We start from the raw sequence: 26,451 nt of genomic DNA, 5'->3' as shown, positions 1-26,451 counted from the left end.
AGTTTAATCCTATTTCACCTGTGAAATATGACAAAATTGCCACTGACCTTAGTGTTAACAAATACTGGCATTTCATTGCATCATACAGAAGGAAGGAAATTAATCCTAGAGTTTTTTATATATACTTATTTATATTATACATCTTTTTTTTTTTTTCCTTTTCAGTTTTGGTGAATATTTCAAAGTAGGGAGAAAGCTTTGCTTTTGCTGTGATATTTAACTGTTTAAAAAAATCTAAATGGCAGTCAGACTACTTTTTATTATTTATGATAAATACGTGTTATCTGGAGCATAGAAAGGCTGAAGCTAGTAGAATTGCTAACGCTGATTACTGTAATTTCCTTGCTATCTTTATTGGCTCGGTTTAAGTCCTCAGACATGCAAAGACTGAAAGTCAAGGCCTCTGAGTGCAACTGGTATGTGTCTGCTAGTTGTCCCAAACAGGCTTCCCCACCTGCCTTTTTTTTTTTGGCATGTTTAATGTTTTGTTAGAAGAAGAAAACCCTTCTTGGGCAAGAGTCATGTTGCACTGCTGTACTAAGACAATGGGTTTGGGCAGGCAGGAATTTCATAGGCTTTGGGTCAAAGGCAATAATAATAAAAAATGGTGTGTTGTAAATATTAGGAACTTGGGATTTGCACAGTTGGGTGGATGGAACAGACCCTGACATGTTTTGGTTTGTGTACATGCAATTAAAGAGCTGTTGAATAGGTGAAATGAGTAAAATGCAGACAGTGTATGTGAAATAGAGCACACCCAGACTTACTCGGCCCTGTGGTTTAAAACTAATCTGTGCGAGAGATCTACTGTAGTAACTGAGTGACAACAGGTGCAGCTCTTACTCTGCTGTGAGCTCAACCCACCGCTCTTTGATTCTTTTTAGCAAATGCTTAACATGGGCAGCATCTCATACATTTTAGAGGTTTCAAAACTAAATGACTAGGTGTCATGTTCTTTCTCCTATTACCTGAGAAGTATTCCCTTAGGACAAATTGCCCTCTTTTTTTCCAGATTCCCCCAAAGCAGCCAAATACACCAGACAGGCAGAGACATTGGTGTGACAGGTATAAATACCAGCAGTGTATGTGGATCTAATAATCTGGTTCTATTTCAAAGGTCATGTATTAACGTATGTGGCATTAGGCATAATGGAACAGAGATAATTACATGTTTCTTTCTGCTCTCTGATAATCTCTGTTGTATTTCAGGCTCTTGCAGTACCAATGCCCCATTCTGTTTAACATAAAGCTTGGATGCTGGGAGTATGTGTGCTTTGTCTTAATTTTTTGTCTGGAACATTTTTGCAAAAACCACAGGCAGATCTGTGACTGTGTTAGAGCGGTGAATTGCTCATTTTTGTAAAAAGCCTCAAGACTGTGGGGTGCATAATTTGGGAGGACACTGACAGCTTGATCCAGATGTCAGTATGTGGAGAAGTTCACTTGAACAGAACCTAAGCTCTGGTTTTCAATTTGAATTCAAAATCTGTTTTAAATTTGAAGTTTGCAGAACAAAAGGAAAAACATGTTTGATGTTGTGACAGTCACACTCCATTGTTTCAGGTCTCCTTCTTGCCTTCAGAACGTCATACAGCTTTCTCAGTTCTTGATTTTTTTGTAGCTTTAAATAAATCAGGGCAACAGACCACAGAATGTTACTTTATCCTACCGCACGCTATTTCTTTTGGGACCTAACTATACCCTGTCCTGGCTTCTGTAGGATTTAGTTTTGGTACAGTCTTCAGCAAGTGCACTTGCTTTTAGTCATCACCACCAAGTCACTCTTAGTATGACAGCCAGATTGCAAGAACATTTTTCATGGAAGTGATACATTGAATATACTTTGTGATTAAACTGTTATGCTGTTAATGATGCCTGTAAAATTAATTATGTTAATGAGTTTTAATTCATTTCTGACCAGTTAGAATGAATTAAGCAGATCCTTCTGCTTTGGAATCAAGAGCAAATCTTCCATTCACTTCAGGATGGTCAAGACACAGTACTCTGCCTTTAAAGCTGGTAGCTGACTCATTATCCAGGCTAACTAGTATTGTACCAACCCTCTTGAATAGAAAATCATATATAAATAGCTTATGGGATCACTTTTTGGGGAAAAACCCTTTCTTTTAGTAACTATCCTCATTAATAGGAGTTTTATATTAAACTATACTCAAAATTAGGATGACTTCCAGAAGACTGATGCAGTTATAGAATACACCTCAAACTGTGTTTCGTTGTCAAAGATAGCAAGTATTCTCCCAGACAGGGCAGAATCTCTGCAGAGCTGGGAGTCATGCCCTTGATTGCTCTATCCCTTCTGGAGCGTGGGAGATGGTGTCAGCAAAGAACAGACCAAAGCGTAAAGCTCTGGCAACTCTTAAGTAGGTGTGGAGAAGATTTTTGTGACCTTTATCTTTTAGATACATTTTAATGCAGATAACTAAGACTGTACAGTGTTTCCCTTTTTTTAATGAGTATATCTGATTTCTTTCTCTCCAAGAAGTACAACAGAGTAAGAGATAATACTCAGAATGGGTAGACGATGCAGGAAGAGCCACATATCGACTAACTCTGAGCACATGAGTTGCTTTGGCCATGAGTCTAGTTGCCCTGGATCCTTTTGAGGGTTAGTGGGGCCAAATCATTGCTTCCAGACAGCATTTGGGAATTATCATTGTGTGTTCCATCACTACAGACTCCCTGAACCTCATGGTTTACTTACGAGGACCTAGTGCTGGTGGGTTTTTCGGAATACTGAGATTTTGGTCATACAGGACTTCAGCACATCCATAGTCAGTCCTCAGCAAGATATGTGCAAAACCTCAAGAGCTAGACAGTAATAGAAAGGATTGTGTAATATTATGTGCCCAGCCAAATCTACTTTGTAATGAATGTGGCAGGGATTTTTTTCTTGAGGCTGTTGGATGCAAGTAGGATCCTATAGTTCTTTGTAGACTAGAATTTGTAACAAACTCTAAACATAATCCTGTTCCTGTTGAAAATCTGGTTTAAATAAAATAAAAAAAATTCCATGCAAAAGGGTTGTTTTCTTCAGTAAGAGTATTCTAAGCAAAACTTTTTGTTCAGAACAGAGAAAGGAAATTTTTCATTTCATTGTATTGGGAACATGCTTGAGGAAAACAGTCTTCAAATTCATGGTATTTCAGCCTAGCTAAATATGTCCTGTGCTACTGAGGAGTTCTGCACCGTGTCTTCTCAAGTCCTGCATTAGATTAGGCAGTTGCCTAGATGACTGCCTATTAACTCAGCACCTTTGAACCCAGTTGATCCTGGTAGTAAAGGGGAACATTTGCTTCAATCCATCTGGTTCATCCAGCTTCAGCTAGTGCAAGTCTGGTGTTTATGGCCAAATAATTGAGGCAATACTGCCAAATAGTTCAGAAAAAGGGAATATACCACAGTGAGTATCAGTACTGTTTCTGTTTAATGTTTGGCCTTCATCTCACAAAATTTAGGAGCTGCTGAGAAATACAAAATTTTCTAATAGTTGAGGCTTTCTTTGTAGGTGTAATGATGTGGTTCCTCACCTTCCTCTTCACCATAATGTCTTTCTGGATACGTTTTTTCCAAGTTACAAGTCATGCTAGCTCTTTCTCTGGATGATGCTCTGGAGGAGAATTTTCGAGTGACTTCCCAAAAGCTAATATATATCTATGCCATTTGTATTCAAAGGTGAAAAACCATGAACAAACTGCTCTCTCTACATGTGCATACAGCTCTGTAGGATATACAAATTGAGCAGCTGTGTTTAATTCTTAGAGCACTTCATCAGGTAAGTGGCAGGGATTTCAGTTCACCACATCCCTGTTCTTTTGAAGCATGTAGTGAAGTTAATCTGTCATTACGGGCATCTCAAAGAAATCCTTCTTTCTTGAACTGTTATCTAAGAGACCAGAATGTCTTTCTGCAGTATACTACTTTCTCATAGATATTGAGGATTGGTATAAAGCTATATTGTTCAATTAAACATATACTTTTTATGGGGCAATTGTGGCCATGAAAATAAAAACCTACCAGTGTAATAGGTTAGTGTTTTAGCCTGGAGTTGAGGTTGGTCTTCGTATCAGAACCTTCCACTTACAGATCTGCCAGTTAATTCACTTGGGAAGAGGTGTCCTTTGCAGTTCATGTTTTCTATATTGTATTAAAATTGAACCAGAAATCATCTATTTATCTTTTTTTTTCTAAGCACTTTGCATTTATAAATCTACAAAAGCAGGATGAAAATGCTCACAGCCCCATTACTGTTTCATACTAGAGTATGTTCAGTCCAGCCATATCCAGTAAGAGAGCTCCAATACACTGGAACTCAGTGGACTGGCAAGGGTTGGTCTGTCCCCATTCACACTGTTTCAGTGGGCCTATAGACATGATGTGGTGTTCCTCAGCATGGGCTGTATGGAAGAATTGGCCCCTGTTTAAAATATGCTCTTTGGATTCCAGCAAGGTGGCTCCACTTTCTCTTTGGGTAAGCGTGGAGACTCAGAGCGAGTTGCTTTGTGATCTCTGAAAGTGAGGAGCCATGACATTTAGCTCTCATCCTTAGAGCATTTTTCAGAGTGTGGCAATAGTTCATAGCATTGATCTAATTAGAAAAATACATGTTCAGTTCTGATGATAACTTGTTATGATTTGGTATTTACCATATTTGGGAAAACTTGATGCATTATTGTTTCACTCTTTATGTCTAAATTTTTCCTAAAGTGATGAAATGAGCTTTATTTCCAATAGCCTTTTTTTTTCCCTTTTAATGAGAGGTTTGAGCTGATTTGGGGAAAATGTTTATTTTTTTCCCAGTATTTTCTTCAGCCTAGAATTTATTTATTTATTTGCCGAGTTTTTGTCAAAGGTCCTAATTAGATTTCCATGACTGGCTTTTAAATCCTTGGAAATTGGAATTTCCTATATCAACATTATCGTTGCTGTAGTTACAGGTCATGTGCTTTTCTGTTTTCAAACCAGACACTGAATTGTAATTGTCTGGTCTATTAAACTGTTTTAAAAAAAAAGGGGGGGGGGGATGGGTGGGTGGGTTAAAGTTGTTTGAAGAGTAACCCTGAAATAATCTCCACAGTATTTACAAGGATATAAATAGTTATGTCTATTTCTTTTTTCCCCAAAATGTGTAATGTTAATAAATTCCCTCATTACAAAGACCAAACAAAGCACCTTGCTAAACAGTGGGATTGTGAATGAACATCACCATTCCAAAAAGAATAGAATGAAATGAAACATGATGCATTTAAAATATACATTTCTGTCCTGGATGAGAAGGTGGGAGCATGGGGAGTCCATATAATCATCCAATCTTCTGCTCAGTGTCACATAAGAGGATTTACACTGAGGACAGTGCCTTTAGCTGTCCCACCCCGTGAGAATCCTGCCCTCACTTGTACATCCTTGGTTCTCATAAACCCCCAAAACATGGTGAAACTAGAGTTCTAGATACTTTTCCAGCTGTGTGGAAAGGCTCGTCGTGTTCTTCTTTGGCTTTATTGTGTGTACAGTATCAGTGAGGAGAAGCCTTAGCTTTGATTTGTAAATAGTAAATAAAAATAGCTTTTCTATTTCTGTCCTGTTTGCTGATTGCTAGTTTCTGCTACTATGTTTTAATGGAGGAGAGGCACTCACTGTTGCTTTGTTTGTGGGGTATTTCTATATAAATAAATGGGAAACTATGACAAGTATGTTTGTCAAGCCTCAAAGTAGCAGAATCCATTCCCTTAGTGGTGTCTTTTTCAAAAAGACCAAATCCTTTATTATTTACTGCATGTTTTTTGCTACAACTGTAAAATAAGACACTCTACTTTGCCTAGGTAGGAAAAGTGCAATGGGATCTGTACTAGCAGCAAGTATTTTATGTGAATTTTTTTTCTTCCCCTTTGACTGAATACTTAGTATTTTGAGTATCTGGTTGGGTTTGATTGTGTTTTATAGGTACAGGTTGTAGGTGCTGATATGTGTGACATTCTTTGGGACACCTTGCTGTATCTGACTATCAGCTATGTTGCTGTCTTATTTTTAACTTTGCTGAAGGCAGAAATCTTCCTTCTTTGTTCAGTAACTGCACCTTGCTGTAGACAGTGGGGTCATTGTCCAGTGCTCGTTTTCCTAGACATGTGGTAATGTAACAATATGTAATACAATAATAAGTTTAATTCTCCTTATTTAGGTCTCTAGGTAGTTCACTTGGATGAAAGGGAGGGTTTACTTTAGCTCAAAAAATATTTTTTGTAGACAGGAATTTTGTTTGGATTTTACTTACGCAAAACTGCAAGAAAAAGTCAAATGCTTCAGTAAAATCCTGTTTACTTTGAAGATACACATTCAAATTTTAACAGCCTAATAAAAAGAATATGTCTGGGAAATCACACCTTGGCTTAAAATTAGTCCCAAATAAGCTGTCTTGTAAGACATCACAGAAAATCCATCTCTGAAAGGGGTTTCTCTTTGAGAACGGTTATGATGATGTGTTTCCCTGAGATACATCCGAGATGTCTTGCACTTGATGTACAGTAGTGTTCCCAAGACTACAGACAGCTGAAATTTTCAGTGGTATTTAGCATTTTTAATACCTTTTAGTTTGTTAACTTTTCAAGCACAATTTAATACTGATCTTCTGAGACGATTCTTAGTGTTCAGACAGAAAACAGTCTGTGTAATACTAAATCTTCAGGAACGTTATTCATATTTTGGGGGAATGAGAGGTTGGGGATATCAGTCATTTTTAGAAGAAAAACATTCTATTATGATAGACATTTCTGCAAGTGCTCTTGTCTTTTGTTTATATTCTGCTCCTGTAGTCTGCCCCGTGATGCTGTACTGTCACAGCGAAGTTCAGCATCAGTTTATCAGGAATGAGACTTGAAACAAGAACTTAATATTGCACTCAGTTGCTTCAAGGCTAATGCTGTTTCAGCATGTCACTGAATTGTCATCAGGTTCTGCTGAAATACAGACCTAATGATGGTGGTACTTGAACACATGCTATGCAGAAGCTCTGGTAGTTGGATGCAGTTTTGCTTGTACACATTCACCTGATACAGACATTTTACACCTGCAGGGATCGAAGCAGTGTCATTTAACCTAATTATCAGTGCACACATAATCTCCTGTAAATCGTAATTCAGCTTCAACATAAGTAATGGAAAGTTTTTCTAAGGACATGTTGTGTGCAAAACATTGCTATTTAGGTACAGCCTGGAGAAGCAGGAATCTTTGAGCTGCTTGCTAAAGAGCTGTTCATGCTATGCTGTCTTCTGGGCATATGCATGGCCTGTTATTTGACTGATTTATGCAATCAAGTGGCCAGACCAGGAGTTGTTTCAGCAGAGAAGAATCTTAAACATAATGTCCTTTTAAGGTATCTCAAGACATGCACTCCAAACAGTAATCAATTTTTTTTTAATGTTAGCATTATGCTTGGAATTTTTGACCAGTGAATGAAGAGATCGTTTTGCACAGACTTCCTTCTAGTCACAAGTTTAAAACCAAATGTGTTCATTTTCCTGATTCTGTGCCTATATTGTCTCTTTTCTAGGTCCCTCTGTACGGTAGTGTGCAAGTGGACGTACACTTCAGATGGAGGTTGGGATGACAGTTTCTGGAAAACGATTGGTTTGGAAGATCTGGTGAAGGATAAGTATGAAAAAATAGGTATATTGGGGGTTGTTTTATATATATGTAAAAAGATATATACACATCTATATAAAAAGTTCTATACATTAAAAAGATCTTTTGCTGTTTTGTTGTGAATGTCGGCAGAAATGTAGCAGGACTTGATGAAGCTTCAGATGGGTTGATAACAAGGCTGGATGCCCATAGGTAACAGCTTTCCTAACTACTCTTTTTACTTTGCATTTTCATGAAAAACTGTGTTTAAATTTTATATCTTCTACCCTTCTGAAAGGCCTAGCTAGCCTTTCAGTACTGCTCAGTCTCAACAATAGAGAAGTAAATGGGAGCCTCAGCAATTGATTACATGAAGGAAGCACCTGATACGGGTATATTGGATGGCAGGCTACAAAAAAACAAGCCACAACGTTGTAATTTATAGCTGTTACTGATAGCATGTTTTGTGACCTTTACCAATCTCCCTTATAGTAATTTTCAAGAAAAGTGCTACTTCTGCTTGTTATTATCTTTATACTGTTTTTTTCACTCTCAGAGCCTAAGTTTAATTAGAATGGTAGCCTTGCTAATAGCAATTCCTACAGCAGATATTCATTAAAAGTCCATAATGTTAATATACCAGAAAATTTCCAGGATAACTTTATTAGACTTTCCCTGTTAAGTTAATGGACTTTTAATGGATGTCCTAAGCAGACATGTCATTAACAAGAATATTACCAGACATGAATTAAAATATGCTCGTTCATCAAAGTTAATTATCTGAAATTTCCTTTGATTTTTTTTTTTTAATGTCTAGCACTTTGAACAAGTTTGTACAGCAGTTTAAACGCAGGAACATGAAATGGAAATGGCATAGGGAGGACCATAGTGAAATGAAATGTAATGAAATCTATAAAATTTTCTGATCATCACAAAATACACTATAAGTCATTTTCAGGTTTTCAGATAATTGTACTTGAAAGCTTCCTTGAATAGATTTCAGCTTTTCCCCCTTCAACTGAAACTGCCTCTGCAACGGTATAAACCTGCTAGGAGTATTAGGCTTTTAGCTTCCTGAGGTTTTAGTTTGAATACAATTCTTAAAACATCTATCACATGTGGCTTTTAGCAAATCTTCAACAAGTTAAAATAAGACTTGCAATAAATACATGTTTTTACCAGAAAATTGAACATCTCGGCAGCTGGTGGTCTCATGGAAGAGTATTTTAAAAATAAATTATTTATGAAGTGTAAGCTAAGGCTTTAATACAATATTTATGCAATGCACTTCAAGGACAGTGCAAAGCAATTTGCCATTTTAAGTAACTAAACATACATGTTTTAAATGATAAAGTAGCCATTAATAAAAAGGGCCTTTTGTTGTGATGGAAGCCTCATAAAACGAATCTATATATGGCTCAGCATTTAGCAAGGCAAAAATCATTAATTTCCAACATCAGGCTTGCATTTTTGTTAAAACACAATGTTTACAAAATAAATCAGTAACTTAACTTCTGTTGATAGGCATTTCTTGCAAAACAAAAATGTTTTCCAGAGTTAATGGGGAAAGTGTCTACTTCCCTGGGCAGTTGCATTTATTTTGAAGAAGCGAACCATAAAATACCTTCGGCTGGAATTGCAGAGGCAGAATCTGACCTCCAGAACTGCACCAAACTGTAGGCTAGAACCCGAAGCTTCTGAAGAGCACGTACTTTTACTCGCCTTGAGAAACTCTTTGGTTTTCAGATTCTTGGGCTGATTACCTTAGGTGTATCCAAAGTATAAGACACTTTTTGTTTTGCATAATAATGTGAAACCTGGCCTTAGGTAGAATATATGCTTATTTCCATGACTGTTTGTCTAACGTTGACTCTTTTAAAAAGGAAGGTATTACCTTCATTATATTTAGCAATGTGATAAAATCACAAAAAAGCAGGACAGTGACCTTCATTTATGCGTCTATGAAGAGGGAGTAAGGAGCTCTCTGTACGAATATGGAAACTAGACAGCAGCTACTCCTTCATTCCTTTATCTTCTAAACTGCGCCTGTTGGAGTCTCTTGGAAGGGTTTAACTTCAGAAGGAGACAAAAGGACACCAAAACAAAGCAACTCACTCCCTGCCCACAAGCTGCCCAGCAGTGCTGAGGTCTGTGTTGTGTGCTGTGGAAGTGCTTTTCTTTCTGCCACCCCTAATGTTATCAGTGTCCCAGTACATGGGAAAATGGGAATGGTAACATTGTTTCAATGAAAGTTTGGGGGGGTTTGCTTGTTTTAATGAGTGTTCAGTGTTGTTGGACTTGGGAAGAGCACTCTGAATAAGCCCAGCTTTCCTTACTTAATTTAAATTAATCAGGACATTGTAGATCCACCTAGCAGGAAAGTGCCGTTCAGTCACTTGAGCAGCACTGGTCAAACTGGAGCAGGAATGGTCTTGTTGAGTTGAAGACTCCTTCCTACCAACGCCCAAGGTGTTGGCATCAGTGTCAAGGCACCATCACTGCATAGACCTCCTCCCAGGAGCCCACAAATGCTACACAGGATCACACCTTGCACTCAGCTCGAGCTATATTTATCATCCTGCTTCAGGGTGCTGTCCCATGAGTGAACAGTCTCAGCTGCCGTTAACTTCAGCCCATTATACAAAAGGAAGGCAATTTGTTTAAGTAACTCATATGGATGAACAGTCAGAGTGTGTGCTTCCAGGAGGCACATCATAGTGTGCTATGGCTGACAGAAAAGAATTCGAAGCAGTAGACTTAGCTGGCTTGCAGATGAAGGAACTCAAAATTGCCAGATAGCCTAGGTGGGAGTATGTTGAAGAGAGATTATACATGGTCAAAAACTCCTCCTAAAATGAAAACAAAACCAAAACCCTAACAAGTCTGAAGTAATTCTAGTGGAATTTCCTTTTCTGTTCTCAAGCTTGTCCAAGTCCATGTATGTCTGCTCAAGGTTTGTTTAGCTCAAATACAAGGATGTATTTTAATGCCTGCACGTTCCCCTTGTAAAGAGATAATACCATTTTTCTCACTTATCTCTCCTAAAAGATTAGCAGCTTCTGAATCATCATTTCTTTCTAAACAAAGCAAAATGTCACAAGATAAAATTAGCAAAATTTTCATACTGTAACAAAAGTAAATACATAGTTTACCAGTTTAAAATAGGCAGAAAAGCTATGTGGGTTTTTTTAATCTCTAGTGAAATTACTATTCTTTCTAATCAGAGGGAACCATAGATAAATAGTTATGACTCTAGATTTTTTTTTTGAAGTAGCTTTAACTTTCATGACACTGGAAATATTTATGGAAATTACCTGAGAAAAACTTCTTTAATGTACATATTTCTTTATTCTGATAAATACACTTTTAAACATCACTTTTAAAATGTCTCGCCCTTTAAAAATATGTTTACTGTAATCAGAGTGGTGCTTGTCGTTCCAGGTAGTACACTTCTTTTAGTTTCAGTTTAACTTAACACATGACCTTGTTGATAAGGGGGACCCTCACATCTGACCTTTAGAATCTTCCACAAACCTTTCCCACATCAAGGCATGGGTTTACATATGGAAATGCCCAGGCCTTTGACATTTTACATTTCTCAGAGCAGCGTAACCTTTCAGGGAATCCACATAATAATTGTTTGTGGTCCCTTCTGCACACCGTGAATTTACTGATCACGTTTGTGAAGGTAAAGAGTGCTATATGGAGATACTACAAAATTTATTGATCCCATTAATTTGCCCACCAAGAGAGTAGAAGATGGCTTGTGTTCAAAACCACTGTGAAAGTGTTGTGTACTACAGGCATTAGCATTTATCTGCTGTGGTGAAAACACATGATGAGTATCTCTTTGTGGTATTATAAAACCTAGAAAGACATTAACAATTCCGTTAAAATTTTATGTACTATAGACCTTTTAGGGTACTGAAGCATATATTCCATTTGGAGGAAAATGCCTGATAAATTTTCACCACAGCCCTCTACTTCAGGGGCTACTTAAGGGACCAAATAATGATTTTTTATTGAATGGTAATATTTTATGCCAGGTCTTTTTTTGGTTGAAGATGGTGCCTTTGTCTGAGAGAGCATTGCAGGTACTGCAGAATAGGTTTTATTGTTCTTGTAGATCACGTGTTGAAGGCTAAAATGCTATCTTTTGTAAAGGGGCATTTGTCACCTTCTTTCACCTGTGATGGAGCAGCACACTGATTTTAATGAAGTATTTTTTTGAAAAGAAAGCTTCATACTTGGAAATACAGTCCTTCAACATGATAAGGATGTTGTAAACCCATTTCCCAGCTTTTCCTGACTAGGAATTTACAGCCACATCCTCAAAAGTGAATAAATACACAGCTCATACGTATGGGATCTTTATGAATATCTGAGGCAAAACTGAGAAAAGTATTTGGATTGTTTAAATCTCACAAGTTTCATGGAAATTCAGTGCTTGCCTTGAACTTTGAGTGCTTGAAATTAATATGCTAATGAAAATAACTCTTGCATGGACAGATTGTGATATCGGCAGATAGGGTTTTGTAGACAAGCATGGTCAACAATCCTGTTCACAAAATGACAAACTCTTTTTTAAAATTACTTGGATTTTTTCCCCTTAAACTTTGATATGACTGGATAATATGGAGATCAGATTCTTATGCCTGTCTTCAAGCAGCACTTTTCTTTCTTTCATAACTCTAAAACTGTAACTTTGTTTAATTTGCTTTAGCATAAGACTGGTAGAATTCTTCCATGTTTGATTTTGCCTTTGCAGGTGATGGTGGTGTAAGGAAGAACACCCTCTGGTCCTTATACATCCCTTTACTTAAATCCCATTCTGAATCTTTTACCCACTCATCCTTCTTAGTCACATTCAAGAAGAATGCTTCCCATTTTCCACAGATTGCCTCAATCCATCTCCAGTGGGATTACTTTTGATTTTTTAAAAATTTTGCCTTTAAATTTTGGCACCGTGTTTTCAATTACAGAGGGTTTGTCTTGACTCTAAAGTGCATTTATGGTTAGTGGTCTTTACTCCCATACATCAATACAGTAGTGTCACCCTCCCTGTTCCAGCACTGTGCACAAGCTTTACATTGTGCTGGGTTTTCAGATGTAGGTCCAGCTCTGCATTCCTTCAGGCATTCAAAGAAGTGACAGAACAGCAGACTGTTTATTCATGAACATGTTATTAGATGAATGGTTATATTCTTACTTCCACATACAAAGCTAATGAAGATAATGGTATTGTATACCTCACTTGTTACACTTAAATAGTCTGCTTAGGTTTTGCATTTTGTCAGAAGTAGTCAGTTTTAATACTTGGAAGTTCTACTCATTTATTTACATATAGGCTGAAAAAGGAAGATTCAGTCCAGAGGGGGAGAATACAGTCAATATTATGCTACAGCAGCTGTGAAGGGAGTGGTCAATCAATCAATTCTGCCAGTTTTATATCTCTTCCAAGGCCTTTGATGCCAGATGCTCCGGAATATATGAGGGATTTCCTTGAAGGCTGAGAGAAAGGGATGAGGATTTTTTTTTCAGGTCAGCTTTTAGCTGCCAGTTCTTCATAAAGCTTGATTGTAACAACAAGCTTTAAACACCATACTTTGTAAATGGTAGAGAATAATAAGTAAAAGGTTTCTCTTAAGTATGGGGTCCCTTTGTCTGTCTGTCTTTGGTCTTTTGTTATCCCAAATAAATTACAGCACGTTACAATTTCAAACAAAATTAAAAGGATGAATCAGAGGATATTTACACTTACATGCTGTCAAAATCCATGGAATTTACAACTGAGGAGTGTTCCAAATATGCTAACATCTTTCTGGCTTCCTGTCATTTCAGTCTGTCCAAGAGCTGTAGCAACTGTAAAGGAGCTGAAACTGGCACAGCGCAAAGAGGTTCTAGGGTGTCTCCTTCCTCAAAACTTGAGGCATTATTTCATAATATGTGATTCAGCAGTAAGAAGTTAGAAAGAATTTTTCTCAAAAGCTACATGTTCCTGTGATTTCTATTTTCTTTTATGTTTTTTCAATCTTGGGATCTCTGAATTACATGAATAGTTGAGGTTAGAAGGGACCTCTGGAAATTATCTAGTCCAGCTCCCCCTGCTCAAAGCAGGGTCACCTACAGCAGGTTGCTCAGGGCTGTGTCAGTTGAATATTGAGTATTTCCAAGGATGGAGACTCCAAAATCTGCCTGGGCAACCTGTTCCAGTGTCTTGACCTCCTTTTCCCAGTAAAAACACTTTTTCTTCTGTTTAAATGTGATTTCCTGCATTTCAGCTTGTGTGCGTTGCCACTTGTACTGTCCCTGGGTGCCATTGAGAAGAGTCTTGCTCCATCATCTTTGCTCCCTCCCATCAGATATTTATGTACATTGATAAGATCTGCCCCCCGCCAACACCTCGAAGCCTTCTGTTTGCTGGACTTAGTCTTGGGTCTCTCAGTCTCTCCTTGTACGACATGCCTCTGTCACCTTTGGGGTCCTTCTCTGGACTTTCTCCAGTATGTCCATGTTTCTCCTGCACTGGAGAGCCCAGTATAAAATGCAAGGCTCCAGTTGTGGCCTCCTGAGCAGGGAGCAAGGCTCACCTCCCTTAGCCTGCTGGTGGCCCTCCTCCTAATGCAGCCCAGGAGGCTGCTGCAAGGGCACATGCCTGTCTCATGTTCATTGTGGTGTCCACAGGACCTCACGGTCCTTTTCTGCCCAGCTACCTTCCAGACAGTTGACCCCCAGCCTGTCCTGGTGCATGGGGTCCTTCCCCCTCATGTGCAGAACTTTGCTTTTCCCTTCCTTGAATTTGACGAGTGTCCTGTCAGCCAGTTTCTCCAGCCTGAGTTATTCTTCCTCTTTCCAATAACTGTTCTTTAATAGGCTGGGCTAAATTCAGGTAGCTCAGGTTTCTTCACAGTGTTTCCTGGGTGACATTTTCCATTCCTCTTCCACTGTAAGGGAAGGAACCATCCGTCACCCTGTTTATCACCAGGTTGAGTCCTGCTGGCAGATGGTACCTCTCCACTTGTCCCTCCTCTCTGCTGCAAGAGGTGAGGAGTACTGTGTGGTGTTCTTTCATTCTCAGGCTTTGTCATAACTTAGACAACTAATAATAAAAGCTTAGAGCTTTCAAAAAATAATAATAAAAAAATTTCCCACTGTCCACTTCTAGAGTTCTGGTCTCAGGATCTGTCTGCCTGGGGAATCATATCTTCTTCTACTCTGGCAACACCGTGGACTTGTGAACCTTCTCTTTCTAGTATGAAAACTAGGAGCTTTTTCCTCGAATTTCTGTTTTTGAATAGGAGAAATTTTGTGCAGACTTTGAGCCTGTTTATGATTGTTTAATATTTAAATTTCTCAAATTTCTCCTTTCTTATTTTTCATACAGTTTTAAAAACAGAAAATTTAAAAAAGCATTTCTCAGAATAGTTCTGGGTCATTTCTTCTTTTTACCTGACTCTTCCTCTGGTACTGATTTGTTCTTCATCTTTTTTTTGCTTAAGCCTCATGCTGAGATAGCTTTTAAAATAGTGATGTCTGCTTTATGAGTCAGGATTCACAAAACCAGAAGGACTATTTCAAAGAATTTGCTGACTTCCTCCAAGTCAGAGGCTGTTGGACTCCCTAAAATTAATGTTTAAATAGTTTAAAGTGTATCTTAGAACCAATCTTTATTTTATACTTTTCTGTGATGGAGAGCCCACTTCAGACTTAAAGGTTGTTGATTGTTAGTTGCTGTCATTTCTCAAAATTAATGAATTAATTAAAGAATACACTTTATTTTTCATCTGAGTTTTAACTTCCTACTCCTGTCTGGCAGACTGTAGTGACATGCCTGACCTGCACAGGCTGAAATTTTCTATGTTAAAGGAAAATACTGAGCTGCTTGAGGTTTTTCACCAAAACTTGTGTGAACTGTCATTCTTCTCAATCCTTGTAATTGCTTTCCTGACTCATTTCTGAACCCTTTATAATGCATCAGTATCTTCTCAGTATGGGTATTAGAACTGGATACTGTGTGAATGTGGTGGGGAATAAGATTGTGCAGGTATCAGAAGCTTAGCTGAAAGATTCAAAAGTATCCTTTCAATAACTGATCAGGTTATTTTTGGTCTGTCACTTCTTTCAGTTTTAAAAAAGGGGTAATTATTTCTTCAAAGAGGAGTTGCTATCGTGAATTATTAAAAAACATCCAGTAATAAAACACATTCTGTTAAGTAATAATCCGTAATTAATACAAGCTATTTTGCCTGTACAATCTTAGTGATGTACTGTACCAAACCAAAGTCTGATTACTTGCAACTCTGGAAGTATAGCAATAGTCACGTCATCTACATTGATGATCTCTGTATTTAGAGAGACTGTTAGGAATATTGTACTGTAAAGTGTCAGAAATCTAAATTATCAGCCCATTGAAATTATTGTTTGCATGCAAAAAACGTGAGATCAGGTAGCTGAGTTTGAATGCAAATACATTGCATCTAGTTACTTAGTAAGACATCCAAATGTATGTATTGTATACCCATACGCCTGTCAGCACAGGGAGTAGTGAGCCATGCATTACAAGAGATGTTCATTCTGCACTGTTTCACTGAAGTCTAGTAATGAAAACTCAGTCGTGTCCATCAATGTACATGCCTAATGATCCAATGATGCAGAATGCTTTTTTTCTTTTTCTTTTGACCTTTAACCAGGAAAGCTTATCATTTATACATGAAGTAGCTCTCTTTCATTTGGACAAGAAGGCAGTAGTCTTTGTTGAAGTAGGCACCTATGGTCTGCAGACCAATTTACTTTTCAGCTTAATGAATCAGGATCTGCCTGCACATAGGTTGCTTGCTTTTGCCAGTATTTAGCAACCTAATATGTCTGCCTTAAGTAATTACATGTTAGGTAGTTGAGATGTAGTTCAGCCAAAGGCATAAGCTGTATGGGAGAGTGGGATGGAAAGGACCCAAATTAGATTTGCCTCAAGCTACTGTGGCAGCTCACATAGACAGCGATGAATTTTGAACTGAAGAAAGCCAAAGTGATTTTGTTTAACCAACTGTTTTTCTCACTTTTAAATAAGCTGGCCTATAATATCACAATTTGTTTTGGTTTTCCTGAATAAAAATTCTGAAGTTTTTAACTGCCAACCAGGAAATTTTATGGAGGGTATTTCCAGGTTAAAAAAGCCCCAATCTGGCTGTTTCTAACACCCTTTAACCACCATGCATTCACTCCTAAGAAAAAGTTAATATTATAATTTTATAGTCTGCATTATTATCCTGCTTCCTTCTGATCTTAGCACTATTTTTGCTAATCAGCTGGGTTAAAAATTGTACAACAATCAGCCATATATATCTCAGTTAAATGTGAGTATTGTATGTAATTGAGAGGGATCAAATCCCTTACATTGCTTATTACGAGACCCATTTGGATGGACAGTGCTTCTTTTTACTGAGGTCCTGTTTCCTTTGATCCTTATTTAGTGCAGCTTTGTTTAACTAGATAACTTCTTCAATGCATGTTATATATCACTTATTTAACAGGATGTCTGGTTTGTGTATTGTCTTTTAAATTAAAAAGCCTTTGGATTGTCCACTTTGGGGGAGGCTATAAAATGGAGACAGGATGTACCCTTAAGTTCGGTTACTTTCTGAGGTTGCTGGGTTTTCAGAAGGGATTGATATATCCAAGTTCAAGTTTGCTTGTGCCAAGTTAGTGAAGAAAAGGGACATCTCCTTTTGATTTTCTTCCTTTTGAATTTTTATGCAATTATACAGCCGAATATAAGTGCATATGAAACGCAGCCACGTTCTGCATGATAGATGAAAAGCTGTTCTCAGGGAGTATATCATAGCTGAGTCAGCTGGGCCCCCTGCTGCGCTCTGCTTTTGTTGGTTTTAAAAAGGTCTACATCCTAAAGTACCTAGTTCTGGTAAATATTAGTAAGCCAGTACAGTGAATTTTGATTACTAAAGTTGACTGAAGATGTATTGTCTGCCTTGTGTGTTGCGTCTGGTAAATAGCTGGTTGCTGTGGTAACCGCCTAAAAAGGTAGAGGGTCGTTGGTACCACATGAATTCTTTAAACAAAACCTGATCACAGAAAATTCTAACATTAGGCTTCGAAGAAGGATAAAAGAGGAGGAAGAGATTCAGACAGCTTTTTCCTTTTGTAAACTTGCTGCTTTATAGGGGAAAAAATAGCTAGAAATAGTCTGTCTCGTACGAAGTGAAAAGGTTGTGGATTAAGGCATTGCATTAGTGAAACAGCTCTATGAATGTGAAACAGAAAGTTCTCCAGCTTCAGCCATTATGGGTTTGTTTGGTTAGGTCTAATTTTGGAAGTCATTATAGCAAAGGTAAATGACTTGCACAGGAGACTTCTGTAAACAAAAGACTCGATACATTTACTTTGGCAGGAGCCTTGAGAAGACTCGGTCCTTTCACTGCCTCTTTTATGCAGCTTTCTGTAATACTCCCACTGCCCGCCTCTGTACGCAGGCGGCTCTCATTTCCCTTCCTCACTCTCTGACAGCTTCTTTCCCCCGACATGTAGGATTTAAGGGTGGCAGCACCTGCCATTGAAATGCTGGTGTGTAACTGTAGAATACCTTTATTTTTATAGTAGCTGTCCCTTGACTTCTAAAGCCACTGCGTTTTGCTCAAGTAAGAAACTGTTCGCTCTCTCCCAGTCTAGTACTGGAGTACAATCTGTTTCAAATGCTTTACTGTGGCTCCTCTTTGATTGCTTTTTGTGTTTTTTATTTTATCATTTAATAGCTTTTTACCTACAGATTCTAAGCATAGTGATGCTTAGCTGAGTTTTCTAGTTTTTCAGTGAAGAGTAAACCATGAGAATTAAAATTCCCTTTCCAGGTCTCTACCCATATGGTTCAGTCAAGGCTTTGCCCATTCCACACCTACTTACTCACACTTGGGGGGGAGGAGACAACTTCCACGATGACAGAAAGAGTGCCCATGCAGAGCCGGCTTCTTCCCTTTTACAAAGCTCCTAGTGAACATATCGTATGGGTGTAGCAGAGCTTTCATTGATTTCTAAAGCTGGGAGGATGAAGTAGAGGGACAGAGTCAGTGTCCCCTCCTTGCTGCTCCCACTTGCTGTCACCTCTTTCCTGCACTCCCTGACTGTTGGGTGACCTAGGAGAACTCCCCTTCTCAATCCTTGTCATGGGTGGCTTCTGACTGCTGTCACTTCCCAGATTGTCAGAAAGTGCTTTCAGTCAAGGAATAATTGTTCAGGTTTACCTTGTCTCCTAAAACAGATGGGGCATACTCTACTGTTAATTCATTTTTTTAAAATACAAGATTATTATGCTGCATCTTCAAATCATAAGAAACCCATCCCCACACATTCTCACACACTTTATGCCCATGGGGGATAGCAGTGCTGCTGGTCATTCTGATATATAACTAGTACCAGAGGACTCTATAGGGTCATTTTCTACTGCTGCTGTAGGAGAGAGGATTATCTTTATCTCGGAAATTGTTCCCTTAGTGCTCATTAACTAGAAATACAGTAATTGAGGAGCTGGTAGGAAAAGACTCTGTCTAATAGTAGCCCTGATCTCTAAAATGGAGTTTAACCACATCATAATTACACACTAAAATGTTTGACCAGTATGACTGATATAAATAAGCCAGCCATAGAATTGAGTGCCTGAAAAGAGGTTTTATTTCAGATTAATTTCACCTCATGCTCTATATACAAGATATTTGTGTGATTTCATGTCAGGTGACTGATTCTGAAGAAGAAGATGTGGTTTTAGCTGCATGAACTCTTCTGAACTTCCTTTCACCTGCAGGGTCTTTGAATGTCATGAGAAACACACAACTTTTTTGCTTTACTGGTATTATTCTCCAATGTCTTAAAAAAACAGAAAGGTAATACAAAAGTTCTCTTAAAGAGAAACATCCTGCTCTCCAACTTATTGGAGGAAAACTGCAAAAGATCACCTCTTGCAAAGCTAGCACAATGTTTTAACTTTACACTCAGAGTTAATAAAATACAGACATTTTCTTCCTGTGAGGAGATAGTTTAATATCATCACTTCCTTCCATGTAAGCTAAATGGTGGGGTTTGGTTACTACCCCAATATTTGAATATAAACCCAAAGTCAAGTGCAGAATTTTTGACTATACATACTTGTTTTAAATTTCCAGTATGAGATTCAGCCTAGCGTTTCAGAGGCAGCAGTGGGACGGTCAATAGAATAGAAACTCTTGGAGAAACAAGCACTGAGAAGTTGTGTGTGCTGTCTAATCACAAAGTGCTCCATACACTGCATCTGTCAGGAAGTGGGCACCTTCCTTAAAGTGAAGAACCAACATCATTTACAGCAAAGAGAAAGATTTAAGTGATATGTAAAATTGAAGACCCGTTTTCTACCCATGAATTTAATATCATAACCTTCATCTACCATTAAGGTAGTATAACTGTATTTCTAGATCATTATGCTCATGGGCATTAGTGTATTCCTGATATTTTATGATATGCTATTCCTTCTTAATTAATCTATATTGTGGCGGATGTTTTACTTCCTTTCTACATATCAGAATGTGCTTTAGGTGTAACATTCTCAATAGAATTGACTGTGAACATAAGCTTGTTTTATTTTAAAAAGGAGTTTTGTCAACTCTGCCTAGAAAATTTGTCAAATTTAGTAAACGCTACAGATATGTACTAAAAGCCATGATATTGGCAGGGAGGTATATAGGAGCTCCCACTGTGCCTTTCACTGCCTCTCACCCACCAAATCTTTAGATAAATAGGGAAGTGTGTGCAGTTCCAGGAGCTGTCAGTCTCCTCGCTTCAGCTGTGGTTGTACTCAGCAGCCAGATAGGAGGCTGGGTGGGGGGGTGTCCTTAAATTCTGAAAGTTTAATGACTCTAGATTTGTTCTTCAAAGCTCTAAGCAATCTCTTATCACCATGATTTAATTAAATGATCTCTTTTCGCAAGACAAAATTTGATGTGCATTATGGTAGAGGAGACAAATGCAGATGGGACCTGCCACCAGACTCCCTGGTGACAGGACTGAGAAGGAAGGGTTGCTCTGCTGTGTTTGGGGTGACCATAATGTTCTTCATACTTAAGGCCAGTGAAGACTCGACAGGGATTATTTCTCTGAGGAAATACAGCTGCAATAGGAGGAATTTGCTGCTTAAGCCGGTTTCTTTTTCAGAGTTTCTGTTACTATAGCTACCTTATTCCTAGTAGAAACTGCTGGAAAGGATGGAAATGGGGAAAAAATTGGCCCCTGCCTTGTGCAACAGGTGCAGTTTTCAGTTGTGAGCATGGGCTGAGCTAAATCTCGTTCACGTGCACAGAGAATGGCTGCAGGCAGCCTAGTCAGGAACTACCACAAGAACTTGGGATTTCTGCATAAGTATTTCATATCTGTTGGAAAGATGCCAAGCAGAATTTAATTGCTTGTGGTGAAATCTTTCTCTGTGGCTAGATAGACTTTGAATACTTTTGAACTTTTAAATTACTATAGGACAGCTGCTCTAGCATGGTTGTATTTAATATACAGACAGATAATGAAAGATACTTCTTAATCAGATAGAGTTCTTTGATGCACTTTTTTGTTTTATATATACACCACACTAACTTGAGAGAGAGGAAGGGAGTTCTTGTAATAACATACACATTTATTTTTCTGTTTAGTAAATTGACAGGTGTTTGGTTTTTCTTGTGTCTGCCCAGGAAACCACGTCTTGTCTCCTGGAGAGTCTGTTGGAAAAGGTCTAACGCCAGAAGCTGCAAAAGATCTCGGTCTCCCTGAAGGGATTGCAGTAGCAGCATCTCTCATTGATGCACATGCTGGAGGACTAGGTACTCAGTCATATCTTTACTATTCTTGGAAGCAGGAATGTATTGAATTAATTTTAGAAAACCATTTTTCTCGCAGCCTGTTTTGTATCCAGCAATTTGCTCTGATGCTATTCTTATGAAATAGCACAACTAAAATAAAAACCCCATCACAATAACTGCTAATATTGAATATCTGTTTATAGAAAGGGGCTATCACTGTTCATTTCTTTTCAGCTGGATTTCCAAACTGTTTGTTAACTTCTGCTAGTTTCACTTCAAATTCCTGAAGTGAAACACCATTGTGTTGGCATGCCAATGTGCTGAGAGTTTGCATCTTCTGTTGCTCAAAACTTTGGGGATAGGCAAGAAAAGTAAAAAATTAACATTCTAAGGGAGAAGTCTCATGTCTGAGGCTTGTTCATAGTCTTCCTTCTCAGTTTTAGAAGTGATTCATGCTTTGTTTAAATAATGCAACAGACACTTTTTCACATACATTTATGCTAGCACAATGTGGGATATATACCAAAAACACTGCTTTTGATCCAGGGGGTTAGAATATGTAAATACTGTGTATCTACACTAGCAAACAAAAGTAGAGGGGGAACTGGCCACTGCACAGCATTCCCTTCTGTGACTTTGAACTTTTTATCCATAGCTGAAGTGGGAGGCCTGATGCTTAGACTTTTTTTTTCTTTGCTAGCACAATATTCCGATATGCCCAGTTTCAACTGTGTTGAAATATATTTGGTGAGGCTCAATGTCTTCATTTTCTTACTATGCTGTTTGGCCTTACCTAAATACAGTGAATAACAAAATGATTCAATGTAACTTTTTCATCAAGAAATTGAGGGTTTTTTAGTTTGATAGTTTAGAAAAAAGTCTTACCTCAGAGAGTCTCAGTGTTATTGAAACAGTACTGTTCAATGGAAATCTATTACTCATCAGAGTATTTTTCTCTAGATCTAGATGGAATATGATTAGCTGCTAAAATATCAGTTTTGTTTCATATATTTTGTGATGTTTTAAATCTCATTTGTTCTAGAAATTGTGGCCTGGAACTTTTAAAATGTTTAAATCCATTTACTCTGCTTTCGATAACTGTTTCTGATGAGGTTAAGTAATCATGTAGATTGCTTTTCTTATTACCTCAGAAGGATTAGAAAGAGATCCAGCTGCAAAAAGGAAGGCTTTTTAGTGTCATAGTTGTAGATGTATTGTGTTCCTACTGTTGTGACTTAAAAATCTGTTTGTGTGAATTAGTATCCTAATTGCATAAAAATGTGTTTAAAACTATGTGCCCTAGCAGACTTGTGTTCTTTAAAAGGATGTAATAATAAGCTGGCCTGAAATAATGAACTGGCTGAAAAACTGGATTGTCACACAGCACGTGAAAATGGCAGTGGAGGGCCCTCATTTAATTGGCATCGTTGTGTTAGTACTGGATTTAGAACACAAAAAGTTTGCCCAGCAAATTTCATGCACTGAAATCAATGAATTTAAAGAAGAACAGAGAGCTGTTCATTTGCTATAGTCTTCTGTAAAGAAACTCTAACATTAGAAATACGTAGCTACTGGCATCCAACAGAGTAAGACTTAAGTGGATAGAGACAGTCTGCTTCTGTTAGCCCTGTTTATCAGAATATGTTTTCCCAGATGGCACCACAAACACTAGCAGACTACTGAAATCATCGTCAGGAGAAAAGAAATGTACAGGTTGTTGTTAGGGAGAGACACATTACAGCGGGAAGAGGCAGTAACACAGTGGGAGAACCTGCATGCTAATCACACTCAGAGCCTGGAAAAAGAGGAAGATTTAAGATGGAACTCATTCTTCTTGAATCTGGGAAGGGTAGTAAATAGGTAGGGAAACTAGTAGAAAAGACAGTACAAAGGAAAAGATTTGGATAGCAAGAGAGGCAGCAGGAGCAAAAGGAGAGGGGGAGAGTGCAAAGATAATGGAACAGAATAAAGAAAATGAACGGTGTGGCGGCACCTGAAATACTGAATAGCTTTCCTTCATCCATAACTGTTAATAACAAGAACCTTATTCTTTTTCATGTCTAGTTTAACCTACAGTGTGTAGAATACAGAGCTGAAAATCCTGAAGAAAAAACAGAAAAGCAAAATGAGAACACAGATAATAGGACTAGGAAGTGAAACTGTGTCTGATCAAAAGACATTAAGGATGGCAATGCACTGAAGCATATTAACCTTTTAATAATGATAAATGGGGCACAGAAGAAAAGAAAATAGGAAATATTTGAAGCAGTGAATTAAAATGTGAAGATACTGGAAATAAATAACTCTTATAGTTGATGTAAAACTTCTGTTTTGAGAAGGTACTGATGTGTGTTTAAGTACTTTGCTGTGATCTGTAATGAAATATTGAGGTTTACAATTTGTTTGAAGGATATGAGTTGTCTATTAGTAAGCATTAGATTAGTTTGTGGGACAACAACATCCAGTGGGTGTCATTATTCTTATTCTTGAACACATTCTGCTGGTTGTTTTAAAAGTAGTCTGTAACAGCTGAGTAACAAAAGCAGCTCTTTTGTATCCTGCAGGCTAAACCAAAATGACATGATGGACATCTTGTTTTCAGTGTTAATAACTTTTGACGCACTATTCAGATCTGCTTTTGGCTGGATATAAAGGGTGTTTTTGCTGGACAGGTTCCTGAAGTTTATGAAGGCTTCAAAGTTTTGAGTAAAATAAGGTAAAGATAAAGAATTATGTAATACGTATGTCTGCGGAGGTCATCTATGACTCCTGAATCAGTCCATCTGATACCTATTATGGAAAAGTAAAAATCTAAAAGCCGAGCAGTTATGTCTTACATTTTGACCTACTGTACCAGTTTAAAAGAGCCTACAGATAAAAATGTGAGTATATGTGTATGTCTTTTGGGACTGGCCTCATAAAAATAATGTTTACATTGCACCTTTTAAAAAGACATCAGCATTGTTTCAGCAAAAGTGGGTAATTTATTGTACAGTATGTAAAATACTTTGTCACTGTGGAAGAGATCCAAAAGTACGCATGCTAAGCACAGCCTGCTTTTCTAAAATCTCCCCTACAGTTTGTGTGTCATGCAGACTTCTTGTTCTCAGTCTCTCTTGAGAATCTTCAAAAGATTTTCAGTCTGTCTCAAAGAATGAATTCCAACTAAATTAAAGGTGAAAGTGACTTACAACAGCAATTAAATTATTTTTAGCAAATAAAATATCTAAGCTTTCATTATTATGAGAATTTTCCAGATTGCTGCCTGATTTCAATTAATCACAAATAGGAAGACACTTGCAACTCTGAACACTAGTAAAGCCACGGACAAAATCCTACCGATTTCAAAAAGGCCCAAAATGCATATTTTGCGGAATGCATGTTTTCTTAGTGATTAAAAATATCTAAACACGAGGCTCTTCCATTTTGTTATGAAAATACATTTGCAACATATGCTGACAATACAGTTTAATAGATTTGTTCCTTCTGAAGTGTCAATAATATTTTAAACTCTTAAGAAATTCTGTGACAGTGTTGCCTAGTACAGGAGATTGCCTTTTAGACAACCATATCCAAAATTCTTAATATGAACACATGCATGTCTGTGTTTGAGCAATGAAAAAGAAGACATACTTTAGCTTTCTGTTGTTCCTTACAAATCAACTCTGTGTATGACAAGCTATTCTACTGCATAGTTACAAGCCAGCTAGGATAAAGGGACAGATTTTTGAAGACTGTAAAAATTTTCGCCCTTACTTTTCTGATTATTTAAATAACTTCCAATCATGATACCATGATAACCATGGCAATCATGATAAGACAAACCCCAACAGACCGATTTGATAACAGAATCTTGCAATGGTGACCTAAACAAGAAGGTCTTAATGAAGTGTAACATACTAACCAGCAGTAGCACTTGGCATCTTTCACAATGTCCAGTAAATGCTTTCATGTTCCTTCTACAGTGAGAAAGATTTTTTTTTTTTTTTTTTTTTTTTTTTCCAGCAGGGTTGGTAAACTGATCACCAGACTGTGCACTGCAGATAAAGATACAATGCAGTCTGGTGACCAGTTTGCCATTGAAAAGTAATGCTCAAGAGAAAAAAAGACAAACAAAAGGATATTACTTGTTGGGCTGCTTCATTTTGCTGGGTGCAGCACAATGTGATGTAAGAATGCAGCCAAGGAGAGGAGGACGAGGAGAGGGCAGGATCACTCCCCTTAAGTGAATTAAGCAGGATGTGATGTGTGCTGATGCTTGGCTATAGGTCTGCCCCATTCTGTAAGCAAGCTCCTGGCTCAGCTCTGGCATCTCCTGGCTTTATGTTTCTGCTGTGGGCTGAGTACTTGCTGAGTTTGTCCTCTGTCCTGTCCTGTCCTGCACGCAGAAGCTCCTCAGAGCCAAGCACAGTTCCTCTAAGGGAAGAAGTAATCTTCCTTCGGATGGTTCTGTCTGACATGGACAGAACAGCAGCAGCAGTCAAGACAACAAAGCTGGCAGTCTTCCAGTCTCCTGCCAAGTTACCCCTTTCTCCAGCTCATCCCCTGACAAAACACATTATACAGTATATGCATGATATAAACTGTGAACAAATAAACATATCTGCAGTCTACCATACTGCCTTTCACAACAGGGCAGTCTGATATTCTGCATGATAGTGTACTACCTAAGAGAATAAAGGTCAGGTTATAGTCAAAATAACATTTAAAAATTGTGATGATACACATGAACAGAGAAGAAATCATCTTGTGTCCTCATGTATCTGGAATAAAAATACATTTTAATCTGATATGATAAAATAACTTTTATTTGTGTGCAGAGAAGCTCTGTTTTGTGAGGGTTGGCTTGATCATCTTTAAAACAGAATTTTAATTTTATTTTAACAGGAGTAATTGGAGCAGATGTGAAAGGACACAACCTGCCATGTGAGAACCAGCCAATTACATCCCGAGTTGCTATGATCTGTGGAACATCTTCATGCCACATGGGGGTAGGTTG

General features: G+C 37.9%; 1 protein-coding gene across 9 annotated transcripts in view; it reads left to right on the top strand.

Annotated features, from left to right (window-relative positions):
- FGGY (FGGY carbohydrate kinase domain containing) overlaps positions 1 to 26,451 on the top strand; it is a 150,280-nt gene that overhangs the window by 52,586 nt on the left and 71,243 nt on the right. For all 9 annotated transcript variants that reach the window (XM_074831891.1, XM_074831890.1, XM_074831896.1 and 6 more), the window contains 3 exons: positions 7,562 to 7,677; positions 21,345 to 21,473; positions 26,340 to 26,443. In XM_074831891.1, coding sequence (XP_074687992.1) covers positions 7,562 to 7,677; positions 21,345 to 21,473; positions 26,340 to 26,443 — 349 coding nt within the window. The remainder of the gene's footprint in view (positions 1 to 7,561; positions 7,678 to 21,344; positions 21,474 to 26,339; positions 26,444 to 26,451) is intronic.

Source organism: Strix aluco, chromosome 8, assembly GCF_031877795.1.
Source record: "Strix aluco isolate bStrAlu1 chromosome 8, bStrAlu1.hap1, whole genome shotgun sequence".
NCBI classification, from domain to species: domain Eukaryota; kingdom Metazoa; phylum Chordata; class Aves; order Strigiformes; family Strigidae; genus Strix; species Strix aluco.
The sequence above is the reverse complement of the archived record's forward strand: the minus strand, read 5'-3'. Positions and strand labels throughout refer to the sequence as shown.